The sequence below is a fragment of the Dipodomys merriami genome, unplaced genomic scaffold, assembly GCF_024711535.1.
Source record: "Dipodomys merriami isolate MVZ:Mamm:240054 unplaced genomic scaffold, mDipMer1.0.p SCAF_6, whole genome shotgun sequence".
Taxonomy (NCBI): domain Eukaryota; kingdom Metazoa; phylum Chordata; class Mammalia; order Rodentia; family Heteromyidae; genus Dipodomys; species Dipodomys merriami.
The window spans coordinates 9,243,685-9,259,338 of NW_027206179.1; the positions used below are offsets into that span (position 1 = coordinate 9,243,685).

A 15,654-nucleotide genomic window follows, 5' to 3' on the forward strand; every position below is an offset into this window, starting at 1 on the left:
CCAACCTGCACCCCAACATTGTAATGTTCATTTTCAATATATGGTCCTGTACATCTCATCATCACAATGGGTCAGCCTGCATCCCCAATTAAGCATTCTGCAATATCCATTCCCTTCCCCAAATTATAAAAATGTATATACAAGGTGCAGAACACGGGTATCAAGTCCAGTGAAAACAGGGGTTATACCATGAGGGAAGAACATACAATACAAACAAAAGAATCACATAGTGCATTATAAGTACATTAAAAACACTAGCAAGCAAGAAAGAAAAATAAATTACAAAAAAACCTCTTGTGTCCCTGTCTTGGGGTACACTTTGCTTAGCATTATCTCATGTGCTCATATGTACATAGCCTTTGACATTCTCTGCTTGTCCTAGACATGTACTAGTCACTGCAAACAAGGGAAACCATGGGATCTATGTTTCTTTGTGCCTGGATTACTTCAGTTAATATAATTTTTTCCAACTCTTTCCATTTCCTAACAAAAGAGGCAGTCATCTTTTTCTGACAGAGGCATAGAATTCCATTATTGATATATATATATATATATATATACATATGCATATATATATCACATTTTCTTGATCCATGCATTTACTGAGAGGTATCTTGGTTGGGTTAATATCTTAGCTATGGTAAATAATGCTGCTATAAACATGGTTGTCCTGGTAGCTTTGATATGACCTTGTTTATGATCAATTGGTTAAATTCCCAAAAGTGGGATTGCTTGGTCATAAAAGAGCTCTATGTGGAGTCTTTTGAGGAAACTCCATACTGCTTTCCAGAGTGTTTGAACAAGTTTATACTCCCACCAACAATGCAGTAGCGTTCCCTTTGACCACATCCCTTCCAGCATCATGACAGTGCTCTTACAGGTAGCCCCCACTATGTGTCTTGGACCAAAAGAAGATCCAGGGGCACAGCCACACTTTACCTCAAGAGATCCATGCCAATCAAACTCTAAACTCCTAAACACTTTTTCTACTACAAGAGGACTATCCTAGCAGGCAAATAAGGAAAGAAGAAAGAGAAACAGTGAATGGGACCCCTGCAGAGCAGCTGCACCAGGAGGCTCCCCCTACCACCCCTGCCCTCCCTCCCCTCACTCCCCCAACAACCTGCTCTGGGACTGTCTGCAGACTTTAAGCAGAGGAGCACCCAAAAACTGAAGAAAGTGCTCAACACTAGACCCACAGAAAGTTAGGAGGGAATCTGCTGAAGACCTCCAAGCAAGTGAATCCCCCACCTCAACCCACCTCCTCCCCTGGGGCGGCTATGGGAAAGGAGTGAACTCAGCAATACTGCCATTACAATCGCCAGAAATTCGCACCACTGTGTAAGTCCCCAAACTCAGCCCAAGACTGTAGTGCTGACAGGATTCCCTTGGGCCCCTGCCAACCCCACAAGGTTCCCAGGAAACCATAGCCACAGCCAATCCATTGCTCTAAGCTCTTTGGGCCAACTCCCCTGAAGACTTGGCACTCTGCTGGGACCGGCTCCCTCCCTGCTGCCACCCTGGCTCTCACAGCCTCAGCACCACCAAGATTCTATAGGCATCTTCACAGAAACACCTAGCAGCTGCAGGCAGACAGCCCCAAGGCTGCCCTGACTGCCGGCCTGCCATCTCCCTCTGCTTCTGCTGCAAACCAGCATGTACTCCTGCAGCCCACATCATCAGCCTGCTGCACCAACCTCCACCTGGGACCTCAGCACCAAGACTCCCCATGCCACCACAGAGGAGACCCTTCAGCATCAGCAGAGCCACCCCCCCATCTGTACCTGCCATCACCCAGACCTTCTGACTGAGAACCTGCCAACTCCATCCTACCCGCCAGAGCACAGGCTCTCCGGTCCAGCACAGCACCAGCTTCAGACCTCATGAGTAACCCAACTGAGTCCACTCCCTGGGTGGCAATCCCTGTGGGATCCCAAAGCTCTCTGACCCCAGCCCCCTTGCAAAAGGGAGGGATCGTACCAGAACAAAACAGTGACATAAGCTTAGTTCCTAAGGAGCTTGTGACTACCTGGGAAAACTGGGTACAGAGCTCCAGGCCTATGTTAACAGTCTACAAACCTGAAACCCCCAGAACTCCCTCTCACCAGGCCTGAGAGTGGGACTATGGATAGCAGGCACCCTCCCCCAACAAAAGCATTTTGTTTTATCCCTTTCCCTCCCCAAATTAGAAAAGTGTATATGCAAGATGCATAGCACCAAAATCAAATACGGTGAAAACAGGGGTTATACCATGGGGGAGGAACATACCAAAGAAACAAAAAATTCAAATAGTACATTAGAAATATGTTAAAAACAATAGGAAGAAAGGAAAAACCATTTGTGTCTCTATCTTGGGGTTCATTTCACTTATCATCATCTTATATGGTCATAGCAATCCCACATTTGGGGATATACTTAGATGATCACAAACAAGGGTACACTAAATCTACCAGCACAACTATGTTTATCACAGCATTATTTACCATAGCTGAGATATGGAACCAACCCAGATGCCCCTCGGTAGATGAATGGATCAAGAAAATGTGACATATGTATACACACATATATATGTATGTACACATACACACACACACACAATGGAATTCTATGCCTCTATAAGAAAAAATGACATTGTCCCATTTGTTAGGAAATGGAAAGATTTGTAAAAATTATATTAAGTGAAGTAAGCCAGACCCTCAGAAACATAGGTCCCATGGTTTTCCTTATTTGCAATAACTAGTATATGTCTAGGACAAGCAGAAAAGGTCTAAAGCTATGTACATATGTCCACATAAGATGATGTTAAGCAAATTGAGGCTATATTAATGTGTAAAATACTGAATCCTCATGGTGTGAAATGAAATGGTTGGGAGAATATTTGATTTTAGTGCTTTTGCCTAATATTTTGAACCTGCTCATTTCTTACTAGTTGATTTCAGTAAAGTTGCATCATCCTCTCTGTCTTCTTAAATGAAGGACTAAAGAGAATGTATACATGGATGGATTAATGTGCTCAAGCAAGAGTGTATGGATGGCAGGACTGGAGAAAGCTAATGGCACATAAAAAAGAAGCTTATAGAGTAAAAAAAGGACAGAAACATGAAGAATGGAACAAGGAAAATGTAGCAATATGAAGTTACTTTTCTTTTGTGTTACAATAAAACTTTATTAATGAAAAGTAGGCTGGATTTGGCTCCTAAATTATGTTTTGCCTATCTTGGTGTGGTGTGGTGTGTGTGTGTGTGTGTGTGTGTGTGTGTGTGTGTGTGTGTGTGTGTGTGTGTGTGTGTGTGTGTGTGTGTATGTGTGTGTGTATGTGGTATTAACAATCAAATGCTATATGAAAAAAATTATCTAATTTTTGTTGCTTTCAAGGGCTTAGATATATTCTATTAAAACATTAGGGATTTCACATGCATGAATGAAAATAAAACACTGTAGGGCATTAAGATAATTTAAATTTTTAAAGGAAATAAATAAACAGTAATGGATATGAGCACATCAGATCAAAAACTTCATGTGCCCATATCATAAAGAAATCCATTTTGTCATATACACTAGAAAATTTAAAGTAATACACAAACTAAATTTAAAGGTCAATCTACTTAAAGTTGGTAAAATAACTTCTTTTTGTCTGTTTGGCCCAATTGAATTTTTACTCCATTAAGATAAACTAAACTGAACAAACACACAATTGATGTCATATTAACTTCAAATGATGGCTTTACAAACAGTAAATAAAACTCGGATCCAAAATCTAATAAAAGACATAATAGACTTCTATGATGAAAAGTAAAGCTTTGAAGTAAGAAACTGGATAAGAACCAGAAAATGGGAAGCATTACCTTACGTGTGTAACTGAATTCCCTCCGTATATCACCTTGACAATTAAAAAAACAGTTTATGGGATTTCTTGCTGTGTGGATAGCAGATGTCTGTCCTCTCAGCTCTGTAAGTGGTGGAGCTTGAGAGAATCAGATCTCCAGTGCAGTCCTGTACAGATGTTAGTGTCAATACTAGTGCACACCTGTAATCATTCCTATGATGGAATGTGCGAAAGGACTGAATTTCTGGCCTACATTTAAGCCCCGTGTCTTGTTCACGGTTTGTGGCACACAGTAGACCACTGTCTTGGCCGTTTGTGTCTCAGATAAGTAAATTCCTGCTAGTCATACTGGGAAGGGGAGGAGGGAGATGGCAACTCATTATGGCCCTAGTCATGGATCACATTATTTCCAGAGGGGCCAGTAGCAGCGTTCCAGCACTCAGATCTCATTTGAGATGTAGGAGGGAGGGCACTTGTTTCGACTTTGCTTTCACAGGAAATTGTTCCCACACAAAGTCTTGGATTGAGACAGATGTGGGTCTTGTAGGGTGCGGGCTCCCACATTCTGGTTCAGGAAATTGTTTTCACTTGTATCCTAGGCTGACATCTTCCTGACCCCGGGTTGGTTTCTACTTCCTTCGGAGAGTGGGTGTGAGGCATCGGACTGGCAGGCTCTTGGCCCTGGGCTGGCTGGCTTGCACCTGGTTGGCAGTAAGTGCTTAGTCCCGCCCTGGCCTAAGCCTGGCAAGTGGCCCGTGCATAGCCCTGGGCTAACTCATGCTGGTGCACTAGCACGTGCTTGGCCCCCAGGCTGGCAAGCTCTTCTCAGACTGGTGGGATATCTGGGTGGCTTGAAGTAAGGTCTGAGGGAGTCTAAATTCAGACCTCAGGGGTGATCGTGAGCTTTGGAAGGGGCATGCTCCCAACAGGTGAGAGGGAAATTGCCTCCGCTGCCTTTTTAGCAAATCAGGTTTCCACAGGCAGCCAGGATTACATAAGGTGTTTGGTCTTATTTCTGAACCAGTATTAGTTCCAGTGGTCTCTTGCTGGAAGCAGACAAATGAGAGGGATGAAGATGGTTTCTGGCCTCTTTATCCTCTTCGAGTATGGTGTCCTGGGAGGGAGAGGTCTGGGCCTAGCACTCTGGGTCATTAGCAGTGCAGGCCTCTCATGTGACTGGTCCTCACGTGGGTATTCACAGTTCCGCATGATCGTACTGGGCTGACCGGCTGCACATGAAAGTATCCTGCCCCTGGATGCTGGACTCTCATCTACTTGATCTGTGTCCTTGGGTGTGCTGGTCAAATTCCTAGCACCATGAACTTTTTCTGCATCTGGATACTGTGGTCACACCTTAACCTGTGTCGCTGTGTGCTGGTTGGGGTCCTGATATTGTGAAAGTTTTCTGCATCTGGTTGCTGTGATTTCATATTGCTGATCCTTGCTGCTCTGGACACAGGTTGCTCTTCCCATGAGAAAAATCTTAATTTGTACTGCAATATTAGCCTTAGTCTGCATTTAATACTACCCTTTTTGATTAATATATTACCCCTTTTTTTGTGTCTTCTCTAATTGCTTTCCTAAATATGTAAAGTTCTGCCCTTCTATCATTATATTGCTTAGTTCTCTAAGATATTTCCCCCTTATCAATGTTCTAATTTTTTTTTTTGTCGGCCGTGGGGCTTGAACTCTGGGCCTGGGCACTGTCCCTCAGCTCTTCAGCTCAAGGTGAGCGCTCTACCACTTGAGCTGCAGTGCCACTTCCGGTTTTCTGGTGGTTTATTGGAGATAGGAGTCTCACGGTCTCTCCTGCCCGGGCTGGCTTTGAACAGGGATCCTCAGATCTCAGCCTCCTGAGTAGCTAGGATTACAGGCGTGAGCCACCAGCGCCCGGCTACTTCAATGTTCTAAATTTTAAAGTGCTCATGGAGTATGTTTGGTTCAATAGTCTATTCATATATTTTCATTCTACAATATTCTTGAGGCTATTCGGTTCAATCTCTCCCTATCTCCACATTGTCTTTAAAATTCTAGGAATGGAAGGAGTTCCAGAAGATGGTGGAAAATTAACAGGGGACCAACAGAACTCTCTCTGAAGAGCAGAGTTTTAGAGTCTGGATGGTTACATGATGTAAGCTGCAATTACACAGGGATTAATACAAAAGAAGAAAATTATAAGCAGTCTGCATACCAAGACATATTTAAGTACCTGCCGGTGTCAGCAGTGGCAAAGATGGTGGCTGGGGGAGCCATGACATACTGTGATGGCAGCAGAGACAGCATGCACTTGGACTTTCCACTTTACCTTCACCATGAACTCAGAGACCAAGAAAGGAAATCCACAACCCAGCTGGCCACAGACACATGCAGATAGACCTCACCGCATTGTGGATGGTCTGAAACACCACAAGAAAATGTGAACACCCCACCAAGAACATAATCCCTTCCTTCCAAAGAACAACACCTATAAGGAAATTCTTCCCCCTACCAGAGAAGAATGTCATCTTTAATAGTGGCATGGAGCCTTCCAGAGCAACTGGACAGTAACACTTGCTGGAGAAATAGTGACATTTTTTAAAAAGGACAAATGACTCTGTTATCCTTGCATCTCCCTTCTCTAGCAGAAAAAAGTCTGACTCCAGGGGAAGGGGGGCAGCTCCACTCAGGGGGAAGCAGGGTCAGGGAGAGAAGGCCACACATCTCTAACATAAACAAAAACAAGCTCAGCATTCCAGGAATATTGCAGCTCAACCTGCAGCTAGCCAGGCATCTTGGAATTATAAAACAAAAAGTCTGCAAAGTCTCACTGAAAAAAAAATGGACAGGTCATAAAATTTGAGGACAGTTTCAGGCTGGGCCAAAAGGAGGGTGTCAGGATCTCGCCCCTCTCTGGATCTAGACCATCTCAGGTTCTACCCCCTGGGTCTAAATGAATCCTCTGCCCAGCTACCATATGCAACTAAGAATTTTAAAAGTAAGTGATAAAATCCTATCAATGTAATAAATAAACAAATGTAAATGACCCTTGGTAATATCATTAGAAAAGGTTTTTTCCTCCCACAGTTTTAAAGTACATATATGATATATTTTCTGACACCCAGTGCATGATAATGGGTAAGTGTCCCACAATGTGCATCCAACACTACAGCCTTGTACAGACTGTTCATTATGCTGAAGTATCTCTGTTCTCCAGGGCCACTGAAGTCTACATGGAATTTGTATCTAAAATATGTTGACAACTTGAAAACATAGAATTGCTTTTGATATTGACTTAAGTTTGTGATAGAAATATTTTCCTCTATTATTGTGTATTCTCAGACTACTACATCCTGAAAATGTCTTGATGTGTGTTAGCATATTTAGTAGTCATTATCTGTTTGAAAGGGAAAGTTCAGAATGCAGAAGTGGAACTCAATCTCAACACTGACTTTGAGTTATTTATTCACATGTAATTGCTAGTTTCAGCAGCATCATTGCTTCCTCAGGCAACAATAAATGGGTACATATCTAGAGGCCACTGCATATGGAATTCTTGTGAGAACATCCCTGTATCAACCACCAATGTTCTGTGGCTATTATGGACATTGTGGGTGGGAATCAACCTTCTTGGTATGATACCCTTGTAACTTAACTTGTGGTATAGACTTTTGTGGACATTTCACCATGCACATCAAATGACATCCTCTGAGGAAATCCAGTTGCATCATCCCAAATGGCTTTCATGAAAACAGCTACTTGACACAGATGTTGACCAAAAAAACAACCCAGGGTAACTCCATCTCTTGGGCCTCACATTCTGTGGTCTTGGATGAAATCATAGCACCTGGGGTAATTCCACAAACATGTTTCCCAACTCATGGTTTTCTCCTGAATAAAGACCACAGATCTAGAGCCCCAGGGAATACTTTTACACATGACTTCTGGGGACTCACAGGAGGCATTGATGAAAGGTGAGCTATAGTATAGATTCCTATCAATAAAAGGACACATATGCACATAAAAACATATCTGTCTTGGGGTCCTCACTTCTAGACAGAATTTCAGAGTGGCAGAGGCTTCAAGGATGTATCTTTTGTTTTTCACACTCCTTCTTCTCCAGCTTCCCCTCCCTGTCAGGTCCTTGGCTGGCACTAGCTGCTTCTCCACTATGAAGCACCAAGCACACATGGATGGAGATGTGATGATCACTGGATTGTTCCCTCTCTACACTTTGGGAACTGATCGTAGTAATAGCGATTCTTCCGGGAAAGAAGACCACACACCGTAAGTAACTCATCCTTACTATTTTGTTCTGAGGATGGGCAGTTGCTGAGGGAGCTCAGTGTTCTGTCTCCTCTCCACGGACCTCCTGTCCGTATTGTACCAGGAACAGCTCAATTTCTGAATTTAGTCTTATATCTTCAGCTAGTAGGAAAGGACTCTATCTTGTTCCAGGTATCTTCTACTTTCCAGGTTGGTAGGGTCTTCACTTTAGTCCAGAAACTCTTATCACTTCTCTATCCCAGGTGCCATCACAGAAAATGAAGGAATGTTATTACAATCAAGATGAGTCCCTGGAATGAGTCTGGAACTCAAAGGATGCAGCTACATATTCTGACCCCTGGGCCAGTAATCTGAGAACTTTTCCTTATTAACACCTATATTTTGAAGACATGGATAAAAATTCTTATTGAAGGCTGGGTGACTCACGCCTGTAATCCTAACTACTCAGGTGGCTGATGTCTGAGGATGGAGATTTGAAGCCTGTCAAGGCACAAAAATCTTCAAGAATTTTTATCTCCAATTAACAAGCCAAAAGCTGTCAGTGGAGATATTTCTCAAGTGACAGAGTGCTAGCTTTCAGTAAAAAAACTCAAAGACAGTTTCTGATGCACTGATTTCAAGCCCTGGAATTGCCACACACAAACACACACACACTTATTACTAAAGACAAGTAGATACTGTTGCAAACTAAGCCTTGTGTCATTATTTCATGTCAGAAATGCTCCACAATCCAAGCATGACCAGGCAGCTCAATGGTAAATTTTCCCTTCTGGGAAAATTTTATATGCCCTGATGAGTTCTGCTTTACTTGTGCAAATGCATATTCTTGGCTTTTAGTTGGTTCCAGGGTCTCATTAAGTAAAAGCCAATAAAAAAAAAAGGAAAATGACCATGAAGAACTTCAAAGAATTCTGGCAAATGATCTGATTCCTACTGCATTGTTTCTACTGTCATTGTTTTCATCATTTACACTTCTTTTCAAGTACCTCTATGAAAAGTATAACCTAATGTAGCTGCCCGAAGATGAGAGCAGAGATCACAGGACAGGAATTACTCTTTTCCCTGCTATAGAAGATGTATACCCTTGTCTTATATGTCACTGATGTGGGTAACTTTCTTTCTTTTATTTTGGTACTGGGAACTGGCCCTGAACTGTTTTGCTGAAGGCTAGTGCTCTAGCATTTCAGCCACATCTCCACTTCTGGCACTTTCTGGTGGTTAAATAGAGATAAGAGTCTCACAGACATCCCTGCCCAAGCTGGCTTCAAAACACTGTTCTCAGATCCCAGCTTCTTAAGTGTATAAGAATACAGGGGTGAATCACTAGTGCCTGGCTTAGTTTATTTTTATTATCCACTATTTTACCAAGTTTACTTGATTTTCATTCTCTTAATTTCCTAAAATTTTTGAATACTTTTTATCATGTGCTAATATAACCGCATTAAGTATTATTGTTTTAGCCATTTGATGATTCTTATCTACACATAGATATGAAATGAAGTCTGGTCTGGGATAGTAAAATTTTATGTGTGGTATTGGCTATAGATAGCAGTATTTATTCAATAAGACTTTCTTGAAGATAAATGTAGCATGGCAACTAGACATCAGTAGGGGAGAGATTTAACTGAACTCTATACCCACTGATGTTACAGAAATGTTTCCCAATTTTTACACAATGTGGTGCTTGTGCCAATTATCTGGTCCATATTGTAGTTGCACCATGCATGCCTCATACATTGAGTAGAGACATTCATTATATTTATGATCATTTTTATATCTTTTCCCACGTCCTTTTTCACTCTGTCATATCTATCATTTCTTCTGCTCATTTTCAGAGTCCTGAAAGTAGTTAGGATTAGAGGCAGGAGCCATGGTGACTGGCTTGCTTTGCACTATTGATTGGCTTTTTCTCTCAAGGCTGATGCTCTATCACTTGAACTACACCTCCACTTCTAGCTTCTTGTTGGTTAACTGGAGATGAAGAGTGTCATGGACTGTTCTGCCACTGCTGGCCTTGGCTCAAGACCCTTGCCTCTTAGCCTCCTGTTCAGCTAGGATTTCAAGCATGAACCACCAGTGGAGGTAGTTTTAATTTCTTGAGAAATCACCAGTCTTTAAGCTTTATGTACCATCACCAAAACTGCAATCTGTGTCTGGGTTGATAGGCAACACATAATCACTGATTTGTATTTTCCTAATTGCTCAAATGGTTGAGCCTTTTTTTCTTCATTGGTTTTCCATTTGTACTTTTCCATTTTTAAATTGTCTGTTCCTTTATTGAATTATCCTACTGGTATATAAGTTTTGGAGCTGTTTTCCACTATGCTATTATTCTTCTATGAAATGAATAGATAGCAAGATATTTAACAATGCATTTGGCTGCCCTAGCATCTCTTTCATTGTACCAAAGATTTCAATTGGGTACAACCACAGCTTCTTTCCCTATCCAAGAATCAGATATCTGTAGTTGTTTGCAATTACTTCTTGGTCTTATATTTCTTTGATCCATGTGTCTGTTTTATTGATTTTTTTCTACTATTATGACAACACAGTATAAGTGCAATTTAGTGCCTTGGGAATGAGATAAAGTTCAACCCACAACTTAAATATTGCTGTCATTTTATGAGCTATTTGAGTTCTGTTTAAGTTACCTCTGTATGTACATTTCCTCTCACTTTCTCTATTACTTTCAAAGTTCCAGGCTCTATTAAGAACTGACCAATTTTTAGTTAAAAAAAAAAACAAGGTGAAAATAGAAACTAGTTTTTGTGTGGAAACTCAATTTTACAATGCCACCCCATAATAAGAGTGCCATCTTTAGGCTGTGTATTATTTCACAACTTCTCCAAGAATCAGATATCTGTAGTTGTTTGTAATTACTTGTTTTTTTTTTTTTTTGGTCCAGTCGTGGGGCCTGAACTCTGGGCCTGGGCTCTGTCCCTCAGCTCTTCAGCTCAAGGCTAGCGCTCTACCACTTGAGCCACAGCACCACGTAAGGCTTTTTTCTTTATGCTTATGTGGTGCTGAGGAATCGAACCCAGGGCCTCATGCATGCAAGCCAAGCACACTACCACTGAGCCACCTTCCCAGCCCTACTTGTTGGTTTTATATTTCTTTGATCCATGTGTCTGCTTTATTGATTTTTTTCTGCTATCATGGCAAAACAGTATAAGAGAAAAACAGATATAAGTATAATTCAGAATTGTTCTTGTGCCTTAAGATAGCTCTTGCTAATAGAGGATTTACTTTTTCATAAAATTTAGTCTTCCTTGTTCTATTTCTATAAAGGAAGTGATGGGGAATTTTGATGGAGACTGCACTGAATCTGCAGATGATTTTTCAATAAAAATGATTATTTTCACCAGACTGACTCTCACATCCAGAATAATGGAGTGTTTGTGTTGGTATGTGTAATTTTGTTGCTTTACCCTCTGATTGTTCATGATTTTGACTTCAGTCTGATCATACTGTTATTTATGTAGAACCACCTCTTTGCGTTATTGAATATTAATATTGTGTTATTATTTTATGATACTTTTTCTTCTACTGATTATTTCAATTCCTTCTACTGAGTTGGGATTTATTTTTCTAGTTTCTTGAGATGCATTTTAAGGCCTTTAGAACAGTTTCTGCACTCCTGATTTAAGCAAAGATTGTTACCCTTTCATTTTTTTCCCTCCCTGTTCTGTACCTACAGATTCTGATATTCTCTCTTTTGCAAGGACATTTGTTTTGAAAAACAGTTTATTTAATTTTGTGGTAATCATTTAATTAAATTGAGTAATTTAATTTGATTATTTACTCATGGTTGAAAAAAAATTCATTTCTATGGTTATGTGCATATATTTTCTGTTTTTTCTTGTGTGATCTGTATGTGTGCATGATAGACTCAATATTTTAAAAATCTGGTTAGTTTTGTGTCCTATCCCATGATCTTTCCTGGAAAATTCTTGGTATGTTCATGAAAGATGATTTATTCAGACTTTGGATGAACTGTTCAATAGGTGAACGTGAAGCTCATCTTGTCAAGGGTGAAACTGAATTCCAGTACCTCCCTGTTTATTTTCACGATGAACGCTCCATAAAATCTTCAGCTTTTATTGTGTTGATTATTTTAAAGTCTGCTTAAATATAGTTAAATGCTTTGATATTCTGTTAATATACATTCAGAATTGCTAAGTCATCTTGTTGATTTTATCCTTCATCATTTCTTTACAAACGTGTCACATTTTGGTGATTTCATTGAAGTCTATTTGATCTGATATGTGATGGGTACTTCAGTTTTCTTTTGTTTTTCATTTACATGGACTGCCTTATTCCATTCCTTTTTCACGAATTGTATATTGTTATTATAAAGGTGATGTATAGCCTGGTTACATGTACATGAGTCAGATAAAGAGTACTTTGCTTTCTGACCATTATTACTCCTTCCATCCCGCTCTGTCTTTCCCTCCCATCCTCACCCACAAGTTATATAGTTCATTTTAAATATGCTGTCTAGTGAGTACTACTGTTGAACTTGTTCATGTTTTGTCTCATTGTTTCTGTGTCCCCATTCCATCCCAAAAAACATATGAATGAACAAATCAAGATAAATCAAAACAACAACAAAGAAAAAGAACCTCTAGTTTCCATTTCCTGGAGTTCATTTCAATGAATATTATTTTATATGATCAGATGCACATAGGTATTGAGCCTTTGCATTTCTCTCCTAAGATTATCCTCCCTTAGTGTCATTGTGCAGAATGTCTAGGCAGTTGTAAAATATATCATGTCTCAGTGGGGTGTTTTTATATTTAGTTTATTTACTTGCAGATTTATGTGAACACTCTGTATGCACATTCTTTTCCCTGGGTATGGCTTACATTTCTTTCTTCCAGTCATTGAGGGACATTGATGGTGAACTGAGTTTCTTGGAACCAACAAATCATTTGGCCTCAAATTTTCATTCATTGAGCCATTCAATTGATAGATTTTCCTGCATTTCCATCCCAGTCATTATTGACAGATCACATCTCACTACTGCCATTATGTACCTTGTTCTCCAGGTTTCTTAAAACTTCTTCTACACTTTCTCTCTTCTTAGAAACTTCAATGGCTATTGCGTTCAATAGTAGAGAACATGGATTTCCAGATTAGGAATTTCCACTTGTCTGTTTTGGATTTTGTGGTACTTAGAGGTATTAAAATAGGTTACAACAAGTTCTTTTAGAAGGATGACAACAATCCATGAAGATGAGGATGAAATAAAAAGAGAAAATACACACAAATAGTAGAGGGTTATGATCAAATCCATGTAAATGTGCAGAAATGTTGTAATGAAATTTTTCATTAAATTTTTATGATTTTTATTATATATTATGTATATTATCAATATATATTATCATATTATTACACATATAATGTATATTATATATTACATATAATATACATAATATAAATTATGTATATAATATATTACATATTATGTATATTATATAGTATTATATATTATATATTATATATGTAATAAAAGTTTCAGATAGATAGATAGATAGATAGATAGATGGTAGATAGATAGATAGATACATAGTCTGTCATGGGGCTTGAACTCTGCGCCTGGGTGCTGTCTCTCATCTATTCAGTTCAAGGCTAGCACACTACCTCTTGAGTCATAAGATCACGTCCAGTTTTCTGGTCATTTATTGGAGATAAGAATCCCACTGTCTTTCCTGCCCTATCTGGCTTTGAACTATGATCCTCTGATCTCAGCCTCCTCAGTAGCTAGGATTACAGGCATGAGCCACCACCACCCAACTTTCATTTAATATTTTAAGATACAATAATAATGAAATACAAATGAAAACTGTAACTGCCTGTATTCCTCCCATCAATTGTAATATTGGACATCCAAATTTAGGTTGTTCTATAGTAATCAATACATATATTAATAATTTTCACTCTTCAGAAGAATTATCCTTACAATTTGTCTAGAATATTTACTAGGTTAGAACATTCTTAGATCAGTTGTCTTGTCACTCTTTTTTTTTTGGGGGGGGTCCGGTCATGAGCCTGAATGCTTGGCCTGGGCACTGTCCCTCAGCTCTTTAGCTCAAGGCTAGCGCTCTACCACTTGAGCCACAGTGCCACTTCCAGCTTTTTTTTCTGCTTATGTGGTGCTGAGGAATCGAACCCAGGGCCTCATGCATACAGGGAAGCACTTTACCACTGAGCCACATTCCCAGCCTGTATTTTCACTCTTACCAATAGGTTTTATATAATTTTTAATCTCATTTTCTTTAGATACTAGTATACACGAATTAATATTTAACATAAGAATTTATGAATACACTGAGTCTTGATCAATGTCACCCCTTTTAACATTCTCACCTACGCCTCCTACACCTCCTCTTCCTTCACTATTTTCTGGGGGGGAGGTCTGGTCATGGGGCCTGAACTCTGGGCCTGGGCGCTGTTGCTCAGCTCTTCAGCTCAAGGCTAGTACTCTACTATTTGAACCACACAGCTCTGCTGGTTTATTGGAGACAAGAGTTTCATAGACTTTCTTGCCCAAGTTGGTTTTGAACTGCAATCTTCAGATCTTAGCCTCCTGAGTATTTAGGAATACAAGCATGAGCCACCAGTGCCCAGTGATGAAACTTTTATTCACCCTTCACTCTTGCTTCCAGTTTGCTCGTCCATATGTGTATGATCAATCAGCTTTTCTTCAATCTAACTATTTTCTTCTGTTTAGAAGATATCACCCACATGATAGGCATCCATGCGGATGATTTCACATATGACTGTATATGTCAAACATATTGTTTCCTTTTAAAAATGGGTGTTGATTTCATGATATTAATTTCTTTATAATGTACATACATACACAAAGACACACTTGTACACACAGACAGGACACAGAGAAAGGAAAAAGAGTACTTTGATCCTCTTTATTCCTCTCTATTCTTTTCTTTTCACTATTTCAATCTAAATATATTGGGAAGAGGGTAGTGATCACTGTACTTTACAATATTGGCTTTGGTACTGGGATTTCAATGTAAAGCTTGCTTAAAATTCTCTCCTCATCCACTATGTTTGAGGTTCCTCTCTCCATAATGAGTTAATTGGAGTTGGATGCATACATTTTTTAATATATATTTTATTTTATTTGTGAACATACTGTACAGAGGGGTTACAATTACATGGGCAGGATAATGCATACATTTCTTACCAAGCATTGCAGCCTCCTCCTTTGTTTACCCTTCACATCCCTTCCCAGCCTCTCCCCTCACCCTCCATCCTAATCCTTTCTCCACCCCCACCCCCCCAAGCCGCACCAACGTTGTAAAGCTAGTTTTGGACATGACAACTTGTACTTCTCATTGTTGCAACAGGTCCACCTGTATCCTTAAATGACTTGTTTTTCCCCCTCTCCTCCACAAGTTATACTGACATCAAATATAGTGAAAGCAGGGGTTATATTGTGGGGGAGGAACATACAAAGCAACAAAGAAATCATCTTATAAATGCATTAGAAACACATGCATGAAAGAAAAAACATTAATATACATATCTAAGGGTTCATT

General features: G+C 39.8%; 1 protein-coding gene across 1 annotated transcript in view; it reads left to right on the plus strand.

Moving 5' to 3' along the window:
- Positions 1-1,883: 1,883 nt before the first annotated feature.
- LOC138814268 (vomeronasal type-2 receptor 116-like) overlaps positions 1,884-15,654 on the plus strand; it is a 30,608-nt gene continuing 16,837 nt past the window's right edge. The window contains exons 1-4 of the mRNA XM_070003273.1: positions 1,884-2,042; positions 4,426-4,537; positions 7,704-7,776; positions 7,943-8,089. Of these exons, the coding sequence (XP_069859374.1) occupies positions 1,884-2,042; positions 4,426-4,537; positions 7,704-7,776; positions 7,943-8,089 (491 nt within the window). The remainder of the gene's footprint in view (positions 2,043-4,425; positions 4,538-7,703; positions 7,777-7,942; positions 8,090-15,654) is intronic.